We start from the raw sequence: 26,727 nt of genomic DNA on the forward strand, positions 1-26,727 counted from the left end.
GAATCTTACTACATTTGCACACACTGTACATAGATTTTTTCTATTGTGTTATTGACTGTACGTTAGGTTTATCCCATGTGTAACTCTGTGTTGTTGTTTTTGTCACACTGCTTTGCTTTATCTTGGCCAGGTCACAGTTGTAAATGAGAACTTGTTCTCAACTGGCCTACCTGGTTAAATAAAGGTGAAATACATTTTTTTATTTAAAAAATATATGCATTAAGTCTGAAGGACAGAGGTGAGTATGTTTTTACGTTTTGATTCACAGTCAGGACTTTTCTTTCAATGTATTGTTTAGCTGTTATCAAATGCAAATAAACATGTGGATCTATTGAACAATAGCTAACCCTTATATTTAAAAATGACAGGAATATTGACCTCAGTTTCTCCAGTTTACAGTGTGGACTCCCTAGTCCCTCAGAGTCTTTTAGAGGATTGTAGCTCAGGTCCACCTCTCTCAGGTGTGAGGAGTTTAAAGCAGATGCCAAAGCTTTACAGCATTTCTCTGTGAGGTCACAACTTTCCAACTTATTTGAAAAGTCAAATGTCATGTCACTTAAGAGAAAAGATGAATGACACTTTGTTTCATGTTATATATACAGTGTGGTCTGAAATTATTGATAAAGATGAGCAAATATAAATAAAATAAATTATTTAATTTCTGAGCTATAATGTATGCTAAAAAAATGAGAATGCATGAGCAGAAAAGAACCCCATACCTACTGTAAAATATCATGGTAGACCTTTGATGTTATGGGTCTATTTTGCTTCCATTGGTCATGGGACCCATGTTAAAGGTCAACGGCATTATGAATTTTAATCAGTACTCGGATAGCCAAAAACATTGTTGCCTCTGCTACGCTGCAAGTGGATCTTCCAGAAAGACAATAACCAAGCGTACATTAAAATCCACAAAGAAATGGTTCATTTGCCACAAAATCAACATTTTGAAATGGCCATCTCAGTCTCGGGACTTGAAACCCATTGAAAACCTGTGCTTTGAATTTAAGAGGGGCAGTCCATAAGAGCAGACCAAGGACATCAAGGATCTGAAAAGATGCTTTATGGACGAATAGTCTAAGATCCCTTCCAATGTGTTCTCCAATCTCATAAAACATTTCAGAAAAAGGCTCAGTGCCGTTATCCCTGCATGGTGAGGTATTGAAAACAGGGCTGTCAGTAATTTTGACCCCTACCTTTTTGAGAAAAAAAATATTACTTGTTAAACAAAATCTCTTTCTCTGAGCAATTGTATTAGTATACAATAATATAATTTCCCAATTTTGGGGGGGCATACAATATAGCTACGTATTTGAATGTTGTATTATATACAGGCATTTTTACTCATCTTTATCAAGTGTGTCAATAATTTCAGACCCCACTGTACATACATATATTTTTGTTGTTATGACTATAACTTTGAATAGCCATGTACTGTACTTACTGAGCTGTTCTGTAGGCTTTGACCACTGGCAACAGCCTCAAAAGACCATCTGACCTGGAGTATTTTCTCAAGTCAAACCCATCTAGCTCCTCTTCTGATGTAAGCAACACAAAGACCAGAGTGGACCACTGTTCAGGAGACAGTTCTTCTCTGGAGACACTGCCTGAGCTCAGGTAGCTTTAGATCTCCTCCACTAGAGAATGGTCATTGAGTTCATTCAGACAGTGGAACAGATTGATGCACCTTCCTGGAGAGAGATTCTCCCTAATCTTCCACTTGATGTACTTGACTGTTTCAGCATTGGTTTGTGAGCTGATTTGTGTCTGTGTCAGTAGGTCTCGTAGGAGAGTATGATTGGACTCCAGTGTGAGGCCGAGAAGAAAACGGAGGAGCAGGTCCAGGTGTCCATTCTCACTCTAAGGCCTTCTCCACTGTGCTTACATTGAGGCAAAATGTAAGATTGTTTTTGAATGGCGTAAGTACTTCAGAGGTTGATTCGGGTTGAACCATTAGATTCCCACCACTGTTGTTGAATGTGAGAAACACGTATACAGCAGCCAGAAACTCCTGAATGCTCAGATGCACAAAGCAGTTCACCTTCTGCTGGTACAGCCCACTCTCTTCTTTAAAGATCTGTGTGCACACTCCAGAGTACACAGACTCCTCGCTGAGGTCAACGCCACACTCTCGCAGGTGTTCCTCATAGAAAATCAGATTTCCTTTTACCAGCTGTTGAAATGCCAGCTTTCCCAGTGACAGAATGCTCTCTTCATTCCAGTGTGGATGTGTCTCATCGTTCCTATGATATTTCTCAATCATCTGTTTTTGACTTAGTGGTGGGTACCACGGTTTGAGGTCAGGTGCTATGGGCCAGGACATATTGTAATCAATAGGATGTGTAAATAGCCACTACTAAACCCCAGCAAACTTTCATAACAGCTAACCAAAAACCATCCTTATCATGTACAAAATTGCATGGCCAAACCAAGTCAACTGGATATACAGCACTTGGTTTGAAGGTACTTAGGGGTGATCTGGCTACAAATTCAGGTTTTTGGATGTCGCAGGATAAGGATGTTGTCAGCTCCTGCAACAGGACAATGATGCACCTGTCAATTGAAACAGATCTGAAATTAAATTGCAGGATAATTATAACAGAGCAGGAGAGCTTATAAATCATCGAAAACCGTTCAAATCCCAAACAGAGGTGCTCTTCCAGTACTTTCTTAGTGCCAAATTCAAGTCCAAGCACCTTGTACGTATCCTGTAGTACCAAGAACACCAACACAGAATCAACACTTGATTAACTTAACATTCCCCATTTATTTTGAACACAACTAAAAAAAAAAAAACATTTCAGAAATGTATGCGACAGTGCAAATCATACACAAAAGAACCGTTCAGGTTGATACATGATTTAAATTAATAAATATACACGACTTACTTGACACTTTGAGATGCTACAAGCACTTTTCACAGTTATATAACATAGTCCACATATCTGACACTCAAGTCAGTCTGCTATGAAACGGGGGAAACTACACCAATCCCAGGTTACAACAATCTTTCTAGGATTAAAACAAACAATGAATACTGTTTTACAAACATTTATCCCAATTCTAAAACAAAACATACCCTGTTTTGGTTACCCATCTTTCTCTGATTCATTTTGTGAGCCAACAGTGAAACTTCGATATGTATACTATACACAGTATGCATGTTATCTATTTAAGTTTAGAAGCTATGTTGATTATTCTTCCAAGTATATTAATCAAACTTTTGCCACATGTATATTATCAATCAAGACACAGGTTCATTCTATGAATAACACAAGTTGCCAGTAGGTAACATTTTAACAAATAGTTTTTTGTTAATGTTTTGTATTAACCTAAAAACACAGAAAACTGCTTATACACCCCAATGTCAGGTGAATGGATTGAATGAAATGAAAGAACCACATTTCTCCAGTAATTAAAACATCCCCAAAACCCTCTTCATTCAAGAGCAAGATAAACATTAACAGAAGATACTGTAAAGTATATCTGTATGACGGAATTCAATAATAGTACACTGTCCATTCGATGACTAATGCCTCTAGAAAACTAAAGTTTGATATTGCTCCTATAGCCTACAGGTGTTTCTTTGTCTATGAATTTGAGAGGGGTTACAATTCACCAGCCCCATTCCTCAGCTGTATACCAAGACAAGTGGAGGGCTGCAGTTTTGCTGTAAAACAAATCCCAGAATGTAGCTTTAATATGGGCCATTTCAATATTTTCCATGAACTTACGCACCTCGCACATTTTCTTTATGACCCCAACAGCAGCAAGTTATCGATGGGGCAGTGTGTATGCAAAGAAGGTTCCCATTATAACATACTTTTACTCGTCTCAAACTATTTGAAAGCAAGCAAAACATATGAAGAACACCTGAAAAGCACTTTTATTTGCCTTTGTTGTTTTAATATTGATAGGAGTGAAGGACGAAAAAAACAATTAAATTTTTTTTAATTTGGGATGAAATTGTGTAATAAAATAATTTAAAACATTTTTTTCCCTTTCCAAATCTCAAGTGCTTAAATCTTCACTTGCACCCAATTACCAACTGAAAAGTGAAACGTCATCGACAAGAAAAAATTAAGTCTTTTTAAATTCTCATGGCATAGCCAGAACATTTCAGTCATTAGAAAAGGGGATAATAGGAGACCATTTATAATTACTGTCGAGAAATTGAAATTAATTTAAGCCCCATTTACTGTAGGTTCCTAGTGCAGGTTTCTTGTCTCCCATAATCCATTAAATTAAACTCATTACATAACATTTTTCCTAAAACATCTCTAAATAATTGATTCCCTTTAAAGATGGAAGTGTCACTGTCCGCCCCACAGCCGTTGTTATTGCTTATGTCGACGAAGCAGAGGTGGGAAGTGTATCAAGGGGGAAAAAAATACAGTGTTGTTGTTTGCAGTAACTTCTTTGTTGTTGTAATATTGTACATGAACGTGGCAGCTTCACCCTTAAGGATTCTAGCTTTAACTAATAAATAGGATGACCACATAAAATATGCAAAAATGTTCCACTCGTCGTTAACAATTGTTACTGGGATGTAATGCTTGATATTTGAAGAAAACAATTGATCAATTACCAATTGTCTTAACATAATATGAAACCATCTCCACATGCATAAATATTGTTCCATTGTTAACCTTTTTCACCTTCCAAGAACAAGAAGTCCAATAAATTAAACTGGTTAAGCCATTGCTCGTAAAAACACTAAAAGTGCCAGATGTTCATCAGTTAAAATTCACTTTTTTTTCATGGAATTAAAGTAGTCTGGGATCTGTTCTATTGTAATTTCAATTATTGATATCTATACAGTCAAACATTTGGACACACCTACTCATTCCAGGGTTGTTGTTTTTTTTTTGTGCCATTTTCTACATTGTAGAATAATAGTAAAGACATCAACACTATGAAACACCACATATGGATTCACTTAGTAATCCAAAAAGTGATTCTTCAAAAGTAGCCACCCTTTGCCTTGATGACAGCTTTGCACTCTGGGCATTCTCTCAACCAGCTTCATGAGGTAGTCACCTGGAACGCATTTCAATTAACAGGTGTGCCTTGTTATAAGTTTTGTGGAATTTCTTTCCTTCTTAATGTGTTTGAGCCAATCAGTTATGTTGTGACAAGGTAGGGGTGGAATACAGAAGATAGCCCTATTTGGTAAAAGACCAAGTCCAAATTAGAAATATATTTAGAATCGTTTTTTGGTTACTACACGATTCCAAATGTGTTATTTCATAGTTTGATGTGTTCACTACTATTCTACAATGTATAAAATAGTAAAAATAAAGAAACTCTTGAATGAGTAGGTCTCCAAACTTTTGACTGGTACACCATATATATATTTAATTATTGAAGAATAGAACTTACAGTAGAAATGCTTTACAAGCTTAGCACAGCTGTCTACCACAGCTCAAAATATGCCTTTATTACTCAATTGTTTACAAACAAAAACGTAACAATGAATTGCTTCAAAATATTAAAGGATTTGGCTTTGTGCAGCGTAATATATCTTCCGTAATCCACAATTAGGTTTCTGCAGGTTTGCATGGGATTGAAAAATGTGCCTAAATTGACCTAATTGTATATAAAAATGTGCAAAAACTCCTTGATTATGGCTGTTTAGCTTAACTGGTCATAACAACCTCTCCATTGTTCACATAGTCAGCTGACTGAACAGGAAGTGCCTAAACAAGTGGAAGGGCTGCCATTTGGTTTTTGAAATCTACTGTCAAAAAAACAAAACAGCCGCCCTGCCTCCTAATTTAGTATACAGCGGAGGGATGGGGCTAGGGAAATGTAGCCCTCTCAAATTCATACACACTGATCTAAATGCAAGGACTGACGGTCCATGACAACCACATCAGTTAATTTGTTTGTGATGCTTTTTTGTTTACAATTACAAACTTATAATTTGGACTATGATTGGGTAAGGCAGTTAATGCCATACGCTAATGCAGGTATGTAGAAGTTATATTCTTCAAAAATCATGGTCTGTATATAATTCATTTATAGATATATCAATCCCAGACTCTAGCTTTAAGGGCCATCAAGATGTTTAATTACTTACAGAATTCACCTTTAAAGCGGAGATCCACATTGGGCGAAACAGCACCACAGAGGTTTTGCAATGTTAATTGTTTTCTTAGCTCACGATGAGTTATAACTGTCTTTGAATTTGCATACAAGCTATATGGAAATCCCTGTGAACTAAGCATTGCATGTAATGTGAGTATGAAGCCTTGCCTAAAATAGTTCACATAATTCAATTCAAGTTATATTGTAACAATATCAATATCGAATATCCGTGTTTGACATTGAATGAAAGATTTCAGAACATAACTTTTTAGTCTAGGTTTTTATAGGGCTTCGAATCACGATATACGTCATTTAAAAAAAAAAGTTCTCTAAATAAGCTTTGTTGTACAATTAAAGGTAAAATACCCTGCATTTAAAACAGCAGCAATAATCTAAAGAATGCATGGCTTGTGAAATTATACCTAGAGTACATATACTCCTTCCACACCCATAAGACCCACTAATAATGTCATTATTTAAATTGCTTTTCTGCAATAATCACTGATCTGGTTTTCAAGTCTTTCGTTAAAAATGTAACCAGAACCATGCATAATGCCCATTCACTAATAATGAGCAACTTCTGTAGGAGGCATTATAGAAAATTATTAACACTGGTCTCATAAACAAATCTCTCAATGACAAGTCCACGACGAACAGTAGACGGGGGTCCCCGTCGGTTTGAGATAAGTATCTCAAACAGACCATTTAAAAATGTTTTAAAAAAACTTGCCATTTCCTCAACGAGGATGATGTCATCTTCCTGAGGAGGATGAGCTGGCCAATCAGCGGTCTACTCGCATGAATCATTTTAATGACTGGTATACACCCAGCTGCTTTTTAACATAATTCAAAAGAATTGGAAGAAAAAATATTCAACTCGTATTGTAATTAAATATAGATCATATTTCATAGACATCTGGAAACACTGGACAGCTACTTTAAAAAAGGTAGACTTTGGACAAAAACTCTAAAATAAACAGCTTTAAACTGTATAACTGATGCACCATAACAATGCACCATAATTCCAAGGTCATGTAATGCGTTAAAATATATACTGATGAATAAGACATTTGGCTTTTGAAGTTCCATTTCTTACCAATCTCTACAGCTTCCGTTGAAAAACAAAGTGTGAAATGACGTCAACACATACTGGAGGAGTTACTGGCGAGCTAGAAGTGGCTAACAAACTAGCTACGTCGGTCACGCCGCGCATGATGTGACATTGACAATTGACAATGACATTGATTAACCACCCAAGGCACACCCAATTTCTGTTTGACAATAAGTTGGACCGTTTATCGCACCCAAAGTCAACCGTTAAAGCAAATTTCCTGCCATTATTTATGAGTGTTCATATGCTATCTGGGGCTCCCTAACCTCCAGGAGGTCCCCATTAGAAACATTACTTTACTATAATAGAGGAGATTAACCTTTTTATGTGTTTTGGTTTCCATATGACATATTGTCAGACCAAACCTAAAATGCAAATGAGAGTTGAAACCACTGTCAGAGAAGAAGAGGTGATCTCTCATCTTTGTCGTTGTGAGTGCCAGGGGGCTGGGCTTGGTGTGTGTAAATGCAAAGGTACAACAAAAAATGGATTCATGAGATACAGGCATTTGGAATATCGCGCTAGACATACATTCCAATTAATCTCATATCGCCCAGCTCTAGGGTTTTATACTCACATTCCATGCATTGTTTACCTCTCAGGGCTTTCCTTGGAGCTTGTATTAAAATTCTAAGACAGCCACATAACTCCTCGAGGTATGACAATTATTACGATTACGTTAAACATTTGGAAAACTATCCTTTTAAGAGATCCAGAGTTTCACTTGTTGATGATCATTCAAACCTAAAAAGTGTGGTTTGAAATTGGACAGACTGAGTGAGAAAGGGGCAATCTAGTACTACAATAAACTGGTAGCATGCATTTAGGTTCCAAATAAAAAAGGCCACATAACAGTACACATATAGCTAACTGAAAAAAAAAATGTAATAACTGCATGCCCCTATGATTGCCACTTGCAAACCGCACTAGTTATTCATAGGGATGGGCTTTTTTAATTATTTTTTTCAGATAATCATCAAGATGACTTGTTCTGTGATGCACGTGCCCATCACAGGTAAAGTTTCTCAAAGTGCACAGCAGTCTTTTCCAAACATTCTGTGAAAAGGACAAGAAATGCACAACAAAAATGTTCTCTGAAAGCCTCCATACATTGTCCGATTGCACCTACCCACTGCTGCATTCGCCAGCTCTTCTTGCATTTGTATTTCTTTCATTAAGCCTCCACAAATGTATCATGATCCTCAACTTTCCACTGTCTGAAGCAGTCCATTGGATGAATCTCAAATTGAAGGATCCTGAGAATATAAAAATTAAATGTGAGAAAAGGTGCAACTTTAATTAATCCCCCTTAATTACAAGTGTACACTCGTCAGTCAAATAGGGGGTGCCTTTATTTGTCGTGTTTCACACATGTACATGGGTGTAACCTGTACACGTGTGAGGTGTGAAATGCAAATGTACTTTTTGCATATCCCACTCCAAGACACTGATCACCGCCAGGGATCAGCCATTATCTGTGTTTTCCATCAGCGCTAGCCATCGGCTAAATAGCTGATAAGACTCATTGCAAGCCGGCTACTTTTTGCACTTCATTAATTAACTAGGCTTCTTTTCATATAAAAAAAGTTTCAATTCGCTAGTCAGACAAGTCAGAATAGCCTTCTCCCGGAATGAACGATATGCATCTTCTAGTGATCTATTGATAGGACAGGGAAAAACTGCTGGTTTGTCAGTCCCCTGTCTGTCCCTCTCGGTACCAGTGTTATGTGCGCTGTGGTTGACTTTGGTCAACATTTATTTTCACAGAGGGAGAGCATGATGCTTCTTCATTGTCTCCTGTGAACTCATTTTTAGGTGTTGTGTAATGTAAGTGGTAACTATGAGTGGAAATCCACCGAATTGTTGTTTTGTGCCACATTCATTTATTTTCTTTTGCATGTTTCATAGGCCTACACAGCCACGGAGTCAAGGCGCAGAGGCTACATGCTACTGTGCACTTTGATTGACAACAGAACAAGTGTTGACTAGTTCAGTGCCAGGTTCCCAACTCCGGTCCTCTACCGCACTCAAAAGTACACAATTGTGTTGTAGCCCAGGACAAACATACCAATGGACTAGTTTATAAAAGGTGTCGAACTGATTTAATAAACAGTTATTTGTCAACGGTATTGCATCGGGACAAGTAAACCAAATATCTTGTTTGTATTTTCATAGGAAATCGAAACCCATGTGGATACTTGCCAGTGACCGCTAAGGACTCTCAGTGTGATGAGTTGTTTGTGAACGGCTCTTTTTGAACAAAACTGCAGATAAATGATGAAAACATTTGATGAAGATGTTGAATCCGCACTGCGGGAACAATAAATAGGTAGTGGCGAAAGGGACTCATTCAAGTCCAAAATATGAAAAAGAAAACACATGACATTATTATATATATTGATATAGGCTTACTGATTTGATTAAAGTGTCGACAATGGAGTAGTCAACATGTTAAACACGTGCTTCATTCTTAAATATAGTCATGCTACCTAGCTAGCAACCTGAACTTGACAACTGACTAAACTACGCACAAATGTGGATGGCACAGGAATAACTGAGAAGGAATAGGCTACTGAGAACAAGTGTGTGTAAAGTTACCTGAACAGTACAGATTAGTTAGTGTTTTCACAACATTGTTGGACGTTAAAGTTAAAAAAGCTATTTGTTCTTTGAATCCATAGAGCCAGTTTTTTCTTCCTATAGTCACACTCATTTAGAATGCCTGAAGCTTTAACAGTACTTAAAGCTGTGTGTGTGTCCGTGTACTGTGCACATGTATCACAAGAACATTGATAAGAGGGAGTAGGCCTACTTAAACATTGGGAGCATTAATAGCTGTATGTTAGTGACTGTAGTATTGTTTAAGGTGAAAATGCTATTAAAACATTCTGATGTAGATAGTGTTTCCGTAACTTTTAATCAAAGCATAGTATGCCTGTAACTCAAGGCACTGCTTTGAGTTGCCTTGCTAAAGAACGATGTAATGAAATCCACATGGGCTGATTCACTTGACCCCTTCTTAATACAGCGCTCTGCCCTACTCATTGATGTACCTTTACCTTGTATTTTTTTACTTGACAATTGGTACTGGTGTTTTCCCTAAGATTTAGAAAGCGTCACATGTCCTCCCCCTACATAAAAGGCGGAGATCCTTCTGACTTAGATAATTACCACCCAATCGCCAACTTATCTTGCCAAGTTAAGGTATTAGAATCCCTGACCAACTCAGCTAAGAACTTTGGTAACTTCACTCTATTCTAAATATGCACCAATCTGGTATTAGATCTGGTCAATGCTGTTTCAGCCACTATGCTTGTTTTAGATTGAATTGCCTAGATCATAAAAAACAACAACATTGTGCTGCTTTATTTACAGACCTTTCCGAGGCATTCGACACCATTTCTCGTCAAAAACGGTCTGAAATGGGCCTGGATGAGAGGTCTTGACAGACAGGACACAGTGTTTGCTTTCTGATGGTGTCAAATCTAGTTTCCTCGATATTACGAAAGGTGTACTGCAGGGGTAGATTTTGGGAGCTGTTCTCTTTACTATTTATTTAAATATTATTGGTCTATGTATTAAATCCAGTAATATTCATCTGTATGCAAACGATACGGTTATGTATGCCATTGCACCGACTGTTGACAAAGCTAAGTTCGAGCTGCAATCTGATTTCTGATTTTGTTATATTACAGAAAGCTCTTGTTGATTAAAAACGTTTACTTAATGCAGGCAAAGCTAAATATATGTTCTGTGATTCACAGAACAATTTCTCAGATGGTCTACATATTCACTTATTGGATACTTCGCTCATGGAGCCGGTCGCTGCCTATAAATATCTGGCCGTTTGGATTGATAAAGATCTAACGTTAAAAAACAACAACTGATGAGCTAGTTAAAAAGCTAACGTTTAAAGTGGGCTTATATTTTAGAAACAGATGTTGCCAATCTATGAACAGCAGGAAGCAGATTGTGCAGTCAACTTTCCGGACAGTTCTTGACTATGGTGATACTATTTACCAGAATGCGGCAGCAACTACTCTTAAACCATTGGATGCATTCTTCGCTTTATTACAGATGACAGTTTTAATACTCATCACAGCATCCTGTATCAGAAGGTCGTCTGGGCTTCACTAAACTCCCGTAAATCACTTCATCACTTCATTAGCCCGGAACTCTCTGGCTGGCAACTTTTTCTATTTGGCTGGCTACTCCATGTACTTGTGGAAACCACTGCATTAAGGGTTACGTGTGCCTTGCTCAAAGGCAGATCGACAGATTGCACCTAGTCGGCTCAGTGATTCGAACTAGCAACCTTCCGGTTACTGACCCAATGCTCTAACTGCTAAGCTACCTGCCACACTTGTTCACTCATTCCTCATGTATTCAAAAGTATTGGATTGATGCAAGCATGGCTGGAGATGAATCTCGACCATATTCCTCACACCAGTCCGTTATTTTTAAATCCATGAGGGGGAATGTATGAGTGCACACTTCGGGAGAAGGGTAGAGAATTGTAATGTTAGCCATGATTTCATGCATAGAATACCTGCAGATCCCCTGGTGGCTCCTGACTGGTCAGCTGTTCTTCCTTTGCTGAATCTGTGACGACAATCTGCTGTAGACTGCGGGTCACTGGTCCCCTCACCCTTCCACTCTGACTGCAGGGGTGCTCATCCACCTGTGGTGGTTGTTGGTGGGATTTCACCATTGTAATGTTAGAACGAATTTCCTTCACACCATGCTGCATCCTACTGCCTTGACGTTGTGGGGAGTTGAAAGGGCGAACAAGAGACAGCGCAGTCAGTTTGGGTGCCTCCTGCGGTGTTTGGACACTTGCCATTGCAATGATGGCTTTACTTTTTTTGTTTGACAGGACTTTATGAGCTGGTAATATGGCTGTCCTCTTTGTTGGACTTGAACTATGGGCTCTGCTTTTCTGTTCATGGTCAGATTTCTCTTCCAAATGATGGACTTCTCTGCGAAGGTGGCCGTTATTTTCCTTAGTGTAAGAGATACTGCCATCTTTTCTTTTCTTGGCCTCTTTGGCAGCAGGTTTCCTGGGGCAGACGGCCATGTGCTTGGTCCGGCTGCGGCGGTATGTGAATTCTCTAATGCAATGCGGACAGACATAGATCTCTTGCTCCTCATGGACTAGAGAAGAGGTTTTCTTTGTCAAAGAGGTAGACTTACTCCTCTGTGAAATGGCCCTCTGTACCAGCTGTTTTTTCCTTTTGTTGAGTGCATTAAGCTTCAACTTGGCAGGTGGCTCCTGATAGAGTTTGGGACGATTTGTTTGACTTGCCGTGTGTAGAGCATTTTGGCCATTTGTGGAATTAGTAGAGGACAGTACTCCATTTTGGGCTTTTGCAAAGTGACGAAGAGGAATGGGGTTCTTATTGGGTGTATAGCGTCTTTTGTCACTGGCATTTGCACAGGCAAGAATGTGTTTGTGCAGCTCTGGCATGTTATCAAAGCTTTTGCCGCATTTAGTGCATCGGATAGCAGTGCTGAAGGTTTGTGGGATGTTGTGGGTGGTGAAGTTGGTAGCTGATGCTACAGAGCCAACAGGTGTCCGGTTGTGATAGGGAAACGGAGGCGGCTTAAAACTGGGATAGTGTTGGTTGATGCCAAGGCAAACATCCAGGCCTTTGGGTTTGCTTCCCTCAGAAGCCATTATCTTTATTGTGGTAAAGAGTTCCTCAGTAGCGTCGTCTAATTCTCCCTCATCTTTTATGACAGGTTTATTGGACTCCGCCATGGCACAGTAGGACAAAGCCTCTGTGCTAACTTTTGTTGCATTGTTATAGTTCTGGGGTCGTAGCTTGCCATTTTCTTCCTCTGTGTATTTGCATTCCTGGCCAGGGTGCAACTCCTTTTGATGATGTTTCAGGTTGCAAAGATAAGCAAATTCCTTTGTACATGCGCAGCAAACATAGCTCTTGCCGACGCCATGGAGGGTTGACCTGTGATCAAGCAATGCCGTGGGCTTTCCAAAGAGTAGCACACAGAACTCACATTTGTATGGCCATTCATCAGAATGCTCACTTACATGATGACCCAGTTCCTTCATTGAATGAAAAAGCTTATCACATACATTGCATATGAATTCCTTAGTGAAAGTGTCTTGTAGCTTGGAGAGGGTCTCATTTGAGGATTCTTCCACTTGACTTGTGCCCTCAGAGGGTGGCGGCGTTTTAGAGGGGCAGATAGATATGTCCTCTGATACTACCTTTTGGTTTGATTCCGTTTTAATAATGGCAGGAACAGGGGAGGAAATGGATTCTTGACGAGTTGGACATTCAGATATGACTGCAGACAGCGTTGAAAGGGTAACCGATTGCTCTAAAGAAGATACTAAAATAGTAGGGTCAATGGTTTCATGAGGCAAGGACAGAGGCTGCTGCTGATTTATGACAATTTGCGCAGGTGCTGTGGATTCAAAATTATTCTCTTGGAAATCAATTGTGGTAGGGACAAGGTTCTCTGGGGTTTCAAGAGCAACTGTGCATTCAATTAAAACAGTATTACTAGTAATGTCAAAGGAGTTGATAAGGGAATCGTTTAGAGTTAAAGCTGGAGAGCATGTTGGCACTTCAAATCCAATGTTGGATTCAACTGTGGTAGTGTTCAGAGCTATTTGATTTAAAGTGTGATCTGTGAGAAACACATGCCCTTGTAGATTGAGAGTTGGGTCAAGGGGTTTAGAGATGGCAATTTGGCTTGCAGAATTAGAGGTAGCCCAATCTGGCAAAGCAGCTCTCCACTCACACTCAGCTGAATTCAATGAATCTTCTGTGCAGATTATTAAAGGATTAGGAGATATCTTAGAGGCCAATACTTGAAGGATAGGTTGATTTGTGGAATTGCTAGAGGAAGATGTTGGTGGTGCTAAAACAGTAATTAGCGACGGAGCAGTGGGTAAGATTGGATGTGGAGATGGGGAAGCAAGTGCTATGGTGCATGGTGAGATTGATTGCCTGGGGACTGAAGCTAGAGAGGAAGGGGATGGACTAAGTGCTGCAGAGGGAAAAGTTAATCCGAACACCTCGCCTTCAGTAGCAGGTGACATATCCGAAGCAGTAACTATGGCAAAGTCTGTAACTAACGGTGCATCATGATTTTCTAATATACTTAATTCTTGCTCTGCAACAACCTCTAGGTTTGCGTACTCATTCATCAGCACCTTCTCCAACATGCTGGTGTTTGGCTTCCTCTTTTTATTTAAGGGCTGTGGAACTAAAATTCTCTTTGCTTCCGAATCTGCACTCTTTCTGTGCACACTCAAGTCCAACACAGCTTCCCGCAGGGCTTCGTCTTCACTTTTCTTGACAGCATTTGAGAGGTCCAAAGGTTGCTGGTTGCAGGAACAACCCCCACTCATTGGGGACCATCCCTCTGGCAAGACACGAGTTGTCATTGCATCGTTTACTGGTGGACTTTTGGAGATCTCACTCTCATCATTGCTGGATAAACTGCATGCGGGTGAACTGCATTGGCTCTCTGACGTTGGGGCATTGACAGCAATAGAAACACCCACATCGGTTGTTGTGCTTTCAACATTCGACATAGGGCTTTGTGGTGAGTTTGGGGGAGACCCGGTCCTTCTTTTAAACCTCCCCAATCCTGCTGGGAGGACAGTCAGGGAAAGTGGTGAACACAGCTTCTGGCCTTCTGTGATCAGGGCAAAGCTGGGTTTGAGGCCATCTTGCATCTGTAAGAGCTGTTTCAGCTTAGGTGACAGATAAACTGTTCTCTCTCTCTGAAGGATAGTAGACTCTGTGTTCTGAGGAATGAGACTTTCTATCAAAGATGACACAATTGATGAAGAAGAGGACAAAACTTCCGATTCTAATTCCGTTTTGATTTGGGGTAGAAGAGGTGGTGTGGCAGTTCTCCTTTTTGTCAAGGGTTGACCAGATATCCCTTTTCCTGTGTGAGTAGCAGTCTCTACTTTAAGAGCCTGACTGATCTGGGCAGGATTAATAATCACAGCATTTAGTCCGACTAAAGTAGCAGATCCAGAGTTCACTTCAACTACCTCACAGCCGCTGACAGTGCTTGTTGATACAATCTTCCCATCTATATAAAAGCTGAGGTTCTCAGAGATGTTACCAGAGATATCCAGCATATATTGCTCCTCTTGGTCACTTTCGATCTCAAGAACTGCTACTGGGCTTGTGTTGTTGGTATCCTGTTGAGATTTAATAGGGGGTAGCTTTGGATGTTTTGCTTCCTGCAACAGTGGGGGTTCCTTACCTTTGAGCCGGAGATGGCGCTCGTGGATCCTGCGCTGATGTCGTCGCATGTTTGTATGCGTGCTAAAAACCTTTTTGCAATACTTGCAAGTGTGACCACCCTGTAATTCTCCATGTTCATCTGACATAGACGCCTGTTCTCTGTCTGCCAAAACAGAGGCACTGGAGCTACTTGGAGAAGACACACATTCTGGACCGTTGCGCTGTAGGGCAGAACTTGGAGGCTCCACAGGCTTTATTAAAGATCCAGGCCTTGCCTTTGCATTTTCATGTCTCCTCTCATGCCGTCGCCGGCCAATTTTTGAGCCAAAGGACTTGCTGCAGTACTTACACTTAAATATGTGTGTGTGGTGGTTAGCTAAGGTGTGGATGTGTATGTGACGTTCTAAGCCTTGCTTGCTGGTAAAATTTCTTTCACAGAATTGGCAGGGAAATGAGTCCTGGAGCTCTACATCAGGGTCATGGTCAGGATCCTCTGGGAGCTCAGGGGTTGCTGAATGGGAGACCGATCCTAAATCCTGCTTCAGGCCACAGCCTTTGGCCTCAGGTTTTTGGCAACTTGTGTTTGAATCTGCCAGCTCATCCGTTTCCATGGACATTAAATAAAGACTGCAGTGAGTTTCCTCAAGCTCCTTATCTTCCATCTCCTCCTCTAAATGGTCATCGTCTCCCAACTCTGAGATGTATAAAGTGTGAGAGTCTTCCATGGCCTTGGGAAGCTGCGTACTCTTCTCTTTGGAGTCCTCTGACACAGCAAACTTTTGTAGGGATCGGCAGGTGGGAGAACCTCTCAGCTCAGACCTGATTGAACAGATATACAAATTAAGATCCTGTCATTTAATATCCATTTAGCCCCATATTGACTGCTCAAATCACACTAGTCAGGGCTCAACATTCCTATTTGCCTGCTTGCACGACAACGTCTTCCGAACCCCCAGTTAATCAAACTTTCCACTGGCCTGCTCGGTGCAGTACATTTTAAAACTCTAAAACAGGAAAAATATATATATGTTCCATTTATATTTATCAAAGGGTCAATGTGTAATTGGTACATACATTTCTGGACAACTATAGCTTCAAAACAAGGGCTGGGTATTGCCAAGGATCTCACGATATGAGCACGATACTTAGGTGCCAATAAGATATGTATAGGGAAAGGCCATTTGAATTCAATCACTTTTTGATAACACCCCTTTTTATTTGAACGAAACCTTTCATACAAAATGTGTCCTTGTAGAAGATGTGTTCAGAAAGTGACTTTTTGTACCTGAATGCCAAAACAGTCAAGAGATAAAGGTGCTCAAAGTTGACTTATTTTACATACCCCAGACATCCATGCCTTATTCATCACGGGAAAAGTTAAACGGTTGAGATTGTTATCATTTAAAAGCTTACAAAACAGGGTTGTCAAACTATTTCATAATTTCTTGATTATTATATTAAATTTATGAAATGTATGTAATTTGTTTTTACCATGGGGAATGGAAACACTTCAGGAATTAAAGCTAATAGCTAATTAAAGCTATTCAATCCACTAATACTAAACATGCTTGTAATATAAGAAACACCTATTTTTTGAATTTTGATCTTGAAATTTTTTTATTAGAGTTATGGGGAGCGCCATCTTGAATTGCCATAGTAATGACTACCATGTCTCATTGGTAGGAGTGAATAAATTGTGAGTTTTTGCGCGGAGAAAAAAAACAATTTGATTTATTTCATTAGTCTCGACATAGAACTCGTCGGGTGATTGGTTGAGCCTTAAGTGCGTGACATCACTCTGAGCACTTATCAAAACATGGCGGACAATCTCTCTCACCTCAGATCTGAACCCAGTAGTAACCACCAACTTCAATAGCTATGTTTCCATTAACTTGTGCAGTGATTTTTTTGTTGACATTTAGAAAGTTTGCATTGAAAATATGACAATTTCCTTCTAGGGTGCGTTTCCATTTACCCATCGTGTCGATCAAAACAGCTGGATGAAATGGCGTCACACCTAAAAAAATATATATAATAATTACAACCTAGTGTCCAATAAAGAAATGTAGTGGTTGAAGTGTTTCCATTGCCCATTTTGGCAAATTACTCATTAATAAATTGCCGACATGTACAATGGGGCAAAAAAGCATTTAGTCAGCCACCAATTGTGCAAGTTCTCCCACTTAAAAAGATGAGGCCTGTAATTTTCATCATAGGTACACTTCAGCTATGACAGACAAAATGAGAAAAAAAATCCAGAAAATCACATTGTAGGATTTTTAATGAATGTATTTGCAAATTATGGTGGAAAATAAGTACTCGCGACAAATCTAGCGACTTTTTCTGGTGTTATTGGAGACTGACGTGAAAGCACGTATCGTTCTTACACTTCGAGGGCCCCACCCCCGTTCCAAAACACTCACAGGCCAGTACCTCCCAGCTGCAGTCAGAGCAGGAGATGTTCACCCCTCCGTGACCAGACTGCAAATGAATTGCGCATGCGGGAAGCCGCCGCTGGCTGATCCTGCCCTGGCTTACATTCAGGGCGGGATGTAAATGTGCTAAAACAAAATAAAAAACTCAAAATTAAAAATTAAAATAAAAAACTAAGTAACTCCGCCAGAGTGTCTCCTTTGGGTCACTTGCCGGTCCCAAGCCCGGATAAAGGAGGGTTGGAATTGTGACATAAAAAACAAAAACAAGAACCGACAGAAGAAAGTTCATTTGTAGTTCTAAACAAATTTATGGTGTTTTTTACTCACTTTTTGTCTCTCCCACGATATTATTCCTCTCTCCTGCAGCGTCCATCACAATTACACGCACATGGCCAATTAGGCAAATTAATCGATGACATAATTTAGCAACTTTCAGGACAGCCAATATCTACTTTCCTTACTGAGTGAAGAGTTGGCAACACGGACTGGGATTAGATAGGAGACTACAATAGACTACATGGCAAAGAAGACTACAATAAACACCCCTGAACACAAATGATTGTGTGTGTGTGACAGTCAAGAATCGAGGGATTACACTGGCCATGAAGTAGCCAACTAGCTAGCTAATCGTGGATGCCAAAAAAAAACACAGCTATCTAGTCTTTGTAGGTCAAGGGCACACAGGCTACACTAGCCAACTGGTTAGACATGATTACACCATGGGCAACAATAACTGGTGACTAGTTCCTTTTCAGGCAACTATTTTCAACTTGACCATCGCATTTAGGAGGATAGGTCATTACTGAAATGCAGCTAGCTAGATCACTGGCCAGGCAGTAGTCACTAACTAAATCGTGGACGCATGACCCATTCTTTGATACATATGGGTTAACTTGCTCATTATCAAGCAACATGTAAAGATGGTTTGTGGAAAGGTAAATATATTTTTTTGAATGATCGCACGGTGAAACTAAAATAGATATGTAGCTACCTGGTGAGGCTTTCATTTACTTCACTAATTAATTTGGTGATCAAACTGAGTTTCCCAAGTCGTTTGATCGGTGCAAGACAACTGGGAACTCAAGGTCAAATCATGACGTCAGTAATCCTCAAGTCAGATGTCTGTCTGAGCTCTATAAAGATGTCAGAATTCCGAATTGAATGACCCCCCCCCAGAGTTCCCAGTTGTCTTGAACATGGTATAACAAGACAGATGGCTCTGTAGAGCAGTGGTTCCCAAACTGAGGGGTCGGCAGGGGGGGTACGTGTAGGCTTACACTGACGTTTTGATAACCGTGTAAATCTTTAGGACAAGGTGACTTATCAATATAGTCGCCTGTATTTAAGTGGCCCAGCCAGAGCCCGGACTTGAACCCGATCGAATATCGTCAGTCCCATCCAACCTGACAGAGCTTGGGAGGATCTGCACAGTAGAATGGCAGAGACTCCCCAAATACTGGTGTACCAAGCTTGCAGTGTCATACCCAAGAATATTCTATGCTTTAATCGCTGCCAAAAGTGTTTCAACATAGTACTGAGTAAAGGGTCTGAATACTTATGCAACTGTGATATTTCAGTTTCTTTTATAAATTAGCAAACATCTCTAAAAAAAAGTTTTTGCTTCATTATGGTGTATTGTGTGTAGATTTTAGAATAAGGCTGTAACGTAACAAAATGTGGAAAAGGTTGAGGGGTCTGAATACTTTCATTAATATACAATACCAGTCAAAGGTTTGAACACACCTACTCATTCAAGGTTTTTTATTTTAGTTCACTATTAATTTACAATGTAGAATAATAGTGAAGACAAACTATGAAATAACACATATGGAATCATGTAGTAAGTAATTAAAAAAAATAAAAAAAAGTGTTAAATCAAAATACTTTACATGAGATTTTTCAAAGTAGACACCTTTTGCCTTGATGACAGCTTTGCACACTCTTGGCCTTCTCTCAACCAGCTTCATGAGGTAGAAATTCCGCAAATTAATACCTTTGAGCCAATCAGAAGTGACAAGGTGGGGTTGGTATACAGAAGACAGCCCTATTTGGTAAAATATCAAGTCCATATTATGGCAAGAACAGCTCAAATAAGCAAAGAGAAATGACATCAACTGTTCAGAGGAGAATGCTTTAATTAGGCCTTCATGGTCGAATTGCTGCAAAGAAACCACTACTAAAGGACACCAATGAGAATAAGAGATTTGCGTGGGTCAAGAAACACAAGCAATGAACATTAGACCGGTGGAAATGTCGTTTGGTGTGATGAGTCCAAATTTGAGATTTTTGTTTCCAACCGCTGTGTCTTTGTGAAATGCAGAGTAGGTGAATGGATGATCTCTGCATGTGTGGATCCCACCGTGAAGCAGGAAGTGTGAAGGTGCTTTGCTGGTGACACTGTCAGTGATTTATTTAGAATTCAAGGCACACTTAACCAGCATGGCTACCACAGCATTCTGCAGCGATACGCCATCCCATCTGGTTTGCGCTTAGTGGGACAATCATTTTTTTTTCAACAGGACAATGACCCAACCCACCTCCAGGATGTGTAAGGGCTATTTGACCAAGAAGGAGAGTGATGGAGTGCCTCATCAGATGACCTGGCCTCCAAAATCACCTGACCTTAACCCAATTGAGGTAGTTTGGGATGAGTTGGACCGCATAGTGAAGGAAAAGCAGCCAACAAGTACTCAGCATGTGTGGGAACTTGTTCAAGACTTCTGGAAAAGCATTCCAGGTGAACCTGGTTGAGAGAATGCCAAGAGTGTGCAAAGCTGTCATCAAGGCAAAGGATGGCTATTTTGAAAATATATTTTAGATTCTTCATTTGTTTAACACTTTTTTGGGTACTACATGATTCCATTTGTGGTATTTCATAGTTTTGATGTCTTCACTATTATTCCACAATGTAAAAAATAGTAAAAAATTAAGAAAAACCTTTGAATGAGTAGGTTTGTCCAAACTTTTGACTGGTAAAGTAATGTACTATCTAGACGAGAGTAGCTATTTGGCTAACTGTTAACTTAACTATTTAGAAAAGTAAAATAGCTACCCTGACAGTCTGCATTAATCCTTTTTGCACTAAATGTTTTGACTCATCACATATGCTGCTGATTCCTAGTTATATGTACATATCAGCGGAGGCTGCTTGGGGGAGGACGGCTCATAATAATGGCTGGAATGGAGTCAATGGAAAGGCACATGTTTAATACCATTCCATTAAACTCCATTCCAGACATTATTATGAGCCGTCCTCCCCTCAGCAGCCTCCGCTGATATGTACATATAACTAGGAATCAGCAGCATAATATGGACTTGATATTTGTGCACTGCTACATATATACCTCAATTACCTTGTACTGGTATCCCTTGATTATAGCCAAATTATCATTTCTCATTGTGTATCTATTACGTGTTTTACTTTTCTATTTACTGCATTGTTGGGAAGGGCCCATAAGTAAGCATTCACTGTTGGTCCACACCTGTTGTTTACAAAGCATGTGACAAGTAACATTTTATTTTACTGGTGAGCCTATATATTATTTGCAGTTACACCTCATGGATGTGAAATACAGATTAAATGCTTGGTATGTCACATGGTCTTGAAAAACACCTACTTACATTTGTATTTTCAGATAAGGGTGACCTAAACTACATTTTTTGTGTTACAAACCTGAGGATAGATATGATAAAACACATTTCAATTAGATTTAGGTTGAAGTAGTCCACCGCATGCTTACCATCTTCAGAATCGGTTCACTGCATCATTTTTGACTTTGCTTGTTTTGACCAGGCTTCTGTCTGTAAGAAGTGACAAACACATATATGAATAAAGAAAATAGTAAGAGACTAGCAGCAAAACACCATTGTACGACCTGACAATCTTACTGTAGTAGAAACAGCAGTGTTTCTTTGCAAGCTCGCCTTGCTCTTTTGAGCCCCTATACAAGAAAATGGCAACGCAATGATGGCAGAGAAAAACAACCAGAACTACAGTTTGAAACATTCTGTCAGTGTCTAACATCGGGGTCAGCAACACATGCAAAGCAGGACCAGGGGAGAAGCTTTTGTCAAGGTCATTTGGACTGATTAGTAGGCTATTGTAACAATTTTACAAAATGTACAGTAAATTTGGCAATAGTTTGGATGATGAATCCCTAACGTTAACTGTTTGACAGTACCAGTCACATTTGATTAGGAATGTATGAAAGTTACCATGACTAAAATGTTTTGTAGCAGAAAGGCCTTTGTTAGCTAATTCAATTGAAATCTAACTATTAGCTAATGAATGCACTTGTCAAGACAAAAGACAAGGGCAACTAACGTTAGATATCGAGGCTAATGCACAGACTAGTCTCTAGACAGACAAAAAAAAGCTAACTAGATAGGGCTAGCCATTATTGTTAACAACGGGGCTCATGCTTCACGATAGGGCCTAGTCATCAGACCTTACAAAATGTTATCTGAATGTTAATAATGATTTATTTTCATGAGATTGGTGATCACTTGAGTTAATGCAGCTAAATTAAGATTGAGGCCCAGTCGACACATACCGTGCCATAGCAGAGCCTGTGCTGTACTGTTACCTCGTCCAAAAACCAGCCCTAATTGTATGAATAGATAACTATAGTTAGATACCAAATCAAGTTTCATATCATAATGCTCTATCCACATATTCTTGTTGGATCGCCTGCTGCATCACTTTAACGTTAACTATCTATCTCCAAAACAAACCAAGTTTCCGATATTGACATACTAACTAGCTAGTTATTTCAACACGGTTACCCTACGTAAGATATCATCAGCTGCACATTAGTCGCATCAACGTCACGGTTAGCTAGCACTTCCAAGCTGGCTAACGAGAACACCTCGAGCTGTAGCTATCAACTCAAAAGGTCACTTGGCTGCAAGCTCATTGCGGACCCATTCCACTCGCCAGTTAGCTAACAATACAGCTAAAACACACCGATAATCATTCTACAGCCAATCTACCAGCTGTCATTGACCGTTAACACAACAAACGTGTGGCTAGCTAACGAATGCTTTAGCTAAAGTTAGCTAACTGAGCAATGATAAGAGGTCGATGACATTACATGCACTTGAATGCAGTAGCTGCTATGCAGTTGATATTCTTAGGGTATTTACAATTTTTCAAAATACTTTCCTGTAGATTAATCTTGAATAAAGCTTAGGGTATTCTTCAGTTGTAGGCTTGCATCTGTTATTGTCTTCCTTATGGTGCCATAACAGAATTGTTTCCGAAATGTTCATTGGCTGCAATGTGGAGGTCAGAAATGTAGGACCAATCAACAATAGGTTTGTTGGGCTACGAGAGAAAAAAAGTCAGGGCTATATTCAAGATGTGCTGACGTTTTGCAGCATTGCCAGTGCCTGGTCAACACACAGTACACATTACAACAGTGCAATAAATCAACTTATCCACATGTGGATTGCAATTTCATTCCAATTTGCAATAAATGGCCACTATAACATAAAAATGAGCTGGAGTGAACAATAAATAATTAGGCCAGTGTTTCCCCTGTTATTGCATAGGTGGGACTGCCCTTACTAATACAGTTTGGCTTCTGTAGGTTGGTTTGACAACATTGACAAGTTTGGTGCCTAATTGTTCTAATCAGCTCATCAACAACATAGTCAAATTGACTGCACATTCAAATAGACCCAAGATAAAATGATGCATCTGGTTTGTCACCTCTAAACAAAAATTCCAACAACGCCTTCCTGAAAGCTGCAACTGACCTAGCAGGACTAGTATTTTTTAGACTCACCAAATCTCTTATTTCAGGGGTAATCAAATCCGTGCCTTTGAGGTCAGCAATGCTGGTCATTTTAATCAAGTCATTGTAATGTCATTGACTAATCAAAGCCCACTCACCTGGGGCCTCATTTATAAATGTTGCGTAGGCACAAAAGAAGGCGTATGCCACTCTCTTACGCAATTGGGTAACTGTGACAATCAAATGAGTGGGTATAAAAAGGCATGCAATTACAATGCAAAATGACGCACAATGGCTGCTTTTGCACCGTTCGGAAGATTTGGCGAATGGAAGAATTCAGAGTGCGAATTTTCAGAGAACAGCAAAATTTACTGGCCATTGATGATGAGTGGCTTATGAGCCGGATCCGATTACCAAGAGCTGTTGTCTTTGATATCTGTGCTGTAGTGGGCCCAGCTTTACAGAGAAGGACCTGCACTTCAACTCCCATTTCAACTCCTTGGCAACCTCGTTAATCGCATCGATGGTGTCTCTTTGCGTTTGCAGGACTGCATCTGTGAGGACACTGCTGCTGGAGGGTTGTGACGCACGAGGTGCAGTGGAGACAGGGGGCTGGGCGACTCAGCTCCTGCTCAGCTGCAGCACCACCGACCCCGCTGAACACAGTGACTAAAAACAATAGAAAATGTCCCCATTGTTTGTGTAAATAAATGTTTAAATACAACTTGAATGCATTTGGTTTACTCTTCAAACGAGGGAATACTAATTACATACCTGGATCATCCGGTGTGTCTTGCATGTCCGTTTCCCCCTCCACCTCCGTCACTACTCAGGAGGGATTCCCCTATAATACTGGCAAGACGCCCATCAAGGGGGTTGAGCTACGGTGTCCCTGTCCCCCGCCTGTGGCACAAACACTTTGTCTGTGTAAGGCTATGCGCCTTATGGCCTCCGCTTTTATGTCGGACCACTTTTTTTCTGAGAGGGTCCGACCTTCTGAGCCAGCAGCAGTAACAGCGTCCGCCACATGCTGCCACTAACGCCTTGTTGGCATTTGTAATGCCCACACTGTGTCCACCAAACAATATATTTTGTCTTGCTTCAACTTCCCCTACAATAACTTTTATTTCACACTGGGTGAAATTATTTTTTTTAGCCTTTCTGTCGGGATTTGCCATCATTGTCATCATGCAGTCAAGTATGGATGAATATTCATTAAGGGTATTTCACTATTTATAGGCAACTATGGGCGTTAAAAGGGTGGGACAAGACGCTCGCTCACGCGCGCCAAATTTAGAGTTGATTGTGATTTATACATGGGACTTATGTACACACTGTGTTATAAATCCGAATATTCGTCCTTACGCCACCTTTTGACGTGAATCCTCCACACAGTTTCATAAATGAGGCCCCTGGTGTCCCAGGTCTAAATCGGTCCAGGTCCCAAATTCGAGAGAAGGATGAAAACCAGCAGTTCTGCAGACACTGATTAGACATGCATTAGCTTCATTCTCCACCTGAGTGCACTATGTCCCAATGTATAGAAGAAGATTGACATCACTTTCTCCGTCTGACAGATGTAGTCTGCAGCATCAGATGCTGTCAAAGAATACCTTGCTTTGTTTGATAATATATAATTATGTGGCTCATTATACAATTGCAGATAGTAGAAAATAACAGTAAATGTTATAAGTAAAAGTGGTTAACATTTGGAGGCTTGTTGAATCGGTTGTATCCTAGATAGGTCTACACTTACATTGACCTTTCTTTCTTCACAAACGTATATTGTGTCAAGTAGTCTACAATCAAACACTGGATAACTTATGAGTGTTTATTTACATGTAATATTTTGTAAACATGCAATATTTTTAGCAGTACCGTATGTTCCTTTGGTGGATTCATTTTCGTAGTTTACAGACAGAAAAGAAAGGAACAAACACAGCAGACCAATTTAACCCACAATGGCTGTTTGGGGAATGTCTTTATTGCGTCCAACACTTACCAGACCTGTTTTCTCAACAATTGTCAATTGAGCCACAAGCTGCCTTGCATTAATCCAGCACCTAAAGAACACTGATAGAGCAGCTGTTCTCATGGCATATCTCCCGCTTTCATATTCATGTCAACATACAGAACATTCTTTGCGAGGGCTATATGAATATCTGCAAATGTGAGACTGTCATATCGTTGGAGACGCTTTTTATCATGTGATCAATGAGGAGGCGGGGTTCTTTTCATGTTGTCGGTCAGTTGGTTATCCACAGGGGGTTGTTCCGATATCAAAACCCTGTAGGCCAAACTAGACATTGTGATGGTAGTACGAGGCCGTGACTGGAGCTGCTGCTGCTCTCACACACTTGACTGTAAACTGGGCTCAAGAGCCTGACCTCCCCACCTTTGCAATGTAAGCAAAAGTAGCCTGAGGTGCATGAGGTGCATGTGCCGGTTGACTAAAGGGGATTCCATGGAGAAGAAAGATATAAAAAATATATAAACTATGGCACAATTGTAAACTCTGTCAGTATGGATGTACTTGATGTGTCAGTCTCACAACGTTGGAGCATTTTTTGTGTGATGTGTGGTAGAATTTGACTCAATAGTTCTGCGTTTGCTTATGGTTCACGTCTCGCGAGTATATTTGTTGTACATCAATCGATTATTGTAACTTAATTAAAAAAGCATCAGAATAATACATAATCATTTATTTATTTTTTAAGCAAGAAAAAAAGCTATACTTTCATATAAAAGTCTCACATTGTGCAATTGGGCTCAACCTCCCTTGACTTGTCAAGTTGAGTTACAGGGATCAAATGTTGCCACCACATGTCGAGACGAGTGCATGCATGCCATCTTTTGTGACTTCTAAGAAACGGGTTTAACCATAGAACTAGTTTTACACACTACTACTTTAAGGTTAACACACTACTTTAATACTTCTTCTACATCAGTAAGAGGGCAGGACCCAATATATACTGACCCGAAAGCAAAGTTCACCCAATTTTAAAGGTGCAATATGTAACTTTTTGGGCGACCGGACCAAGCTCACATTCTTATTGAAAGCAAGTCTAAGAAGCTGTAGATTTGTTTTATGTGCGCTATTGCTATGCTTCATT

The 26,727-nt window shown here is 39.9% G+C and overlaps 1 protein-coding gene across 3 annotated transcripts; it reads right to left on the reverse strand.

Annotated features, from left to right (window-relative positions):
* Positions 1 to 7,326: 7,326 nt before the first annotated feature.
* Positions 7,327 to 24,748, reverse strand: prdm2a (PR domain containing 2, with ZNF domain a). Of its 3 annotated transcripts, none has more exons than XM_036988158.1 (6): positions 24,389 to 24,747; positions 23,666 to 24,283; positions 23,041 to 23,150; positions 21,617 to 21,677; positions 11,751 to 16,260; positions 7,327 to 8,457 (listed from the first exon to the last, which is right to left on the reverse strand). In XM_036988158.1, the coding sequence occupies exons 5-6, from the start codon at positions 16,164 to 16,166 to the stop codon at positions 8,443 to 8,445; spliced, it is 4,431 nt and encodes a 1,476-aa protein (XP_036844053.1). In that variant the 5' UTR covers positions 16,167 to 16,260; positions 21,617 to 21,677; positions 23,041 to 23,150; positions 23,666 to 24,283; positions 24,389 to 24,747; the 3' UTR covers positions 7,327 to 8,442. The 3 variants fall into 3 exon arrangements, with proteins under 3 accessions (XP_036844053.1, XP_036844052.1, XP_036844054.1); XM_036988157.1 differs by having other exon boundaries at positions 23,041 to 23,202; XM_036988159.1 differs by lacking the exon at positions 23,041 to 23,150 and having other exon boundaries at positions 24,389 to 24,748.
* Between the last annotated feature and the right edge of the window lie 1,979 nt (positions 24,749 to 26,727).

The sequence above is a fragment of the Oncorhynchus mykiss genome, chromosome 9 (assembly GCF_013265735.2).
Source record: "Oncorhynchus mykiss isolate Arlee chromosome 9, USDA_OmykA_1.1, whole genome shotgun sequence".
Lineage (NCBI taxonomy): Eukaryota > Metazoa > Chordata > Actinopteri > Salmoniformes > Salmonidae > Oncorhynchus > Oncorhynchus mykiss.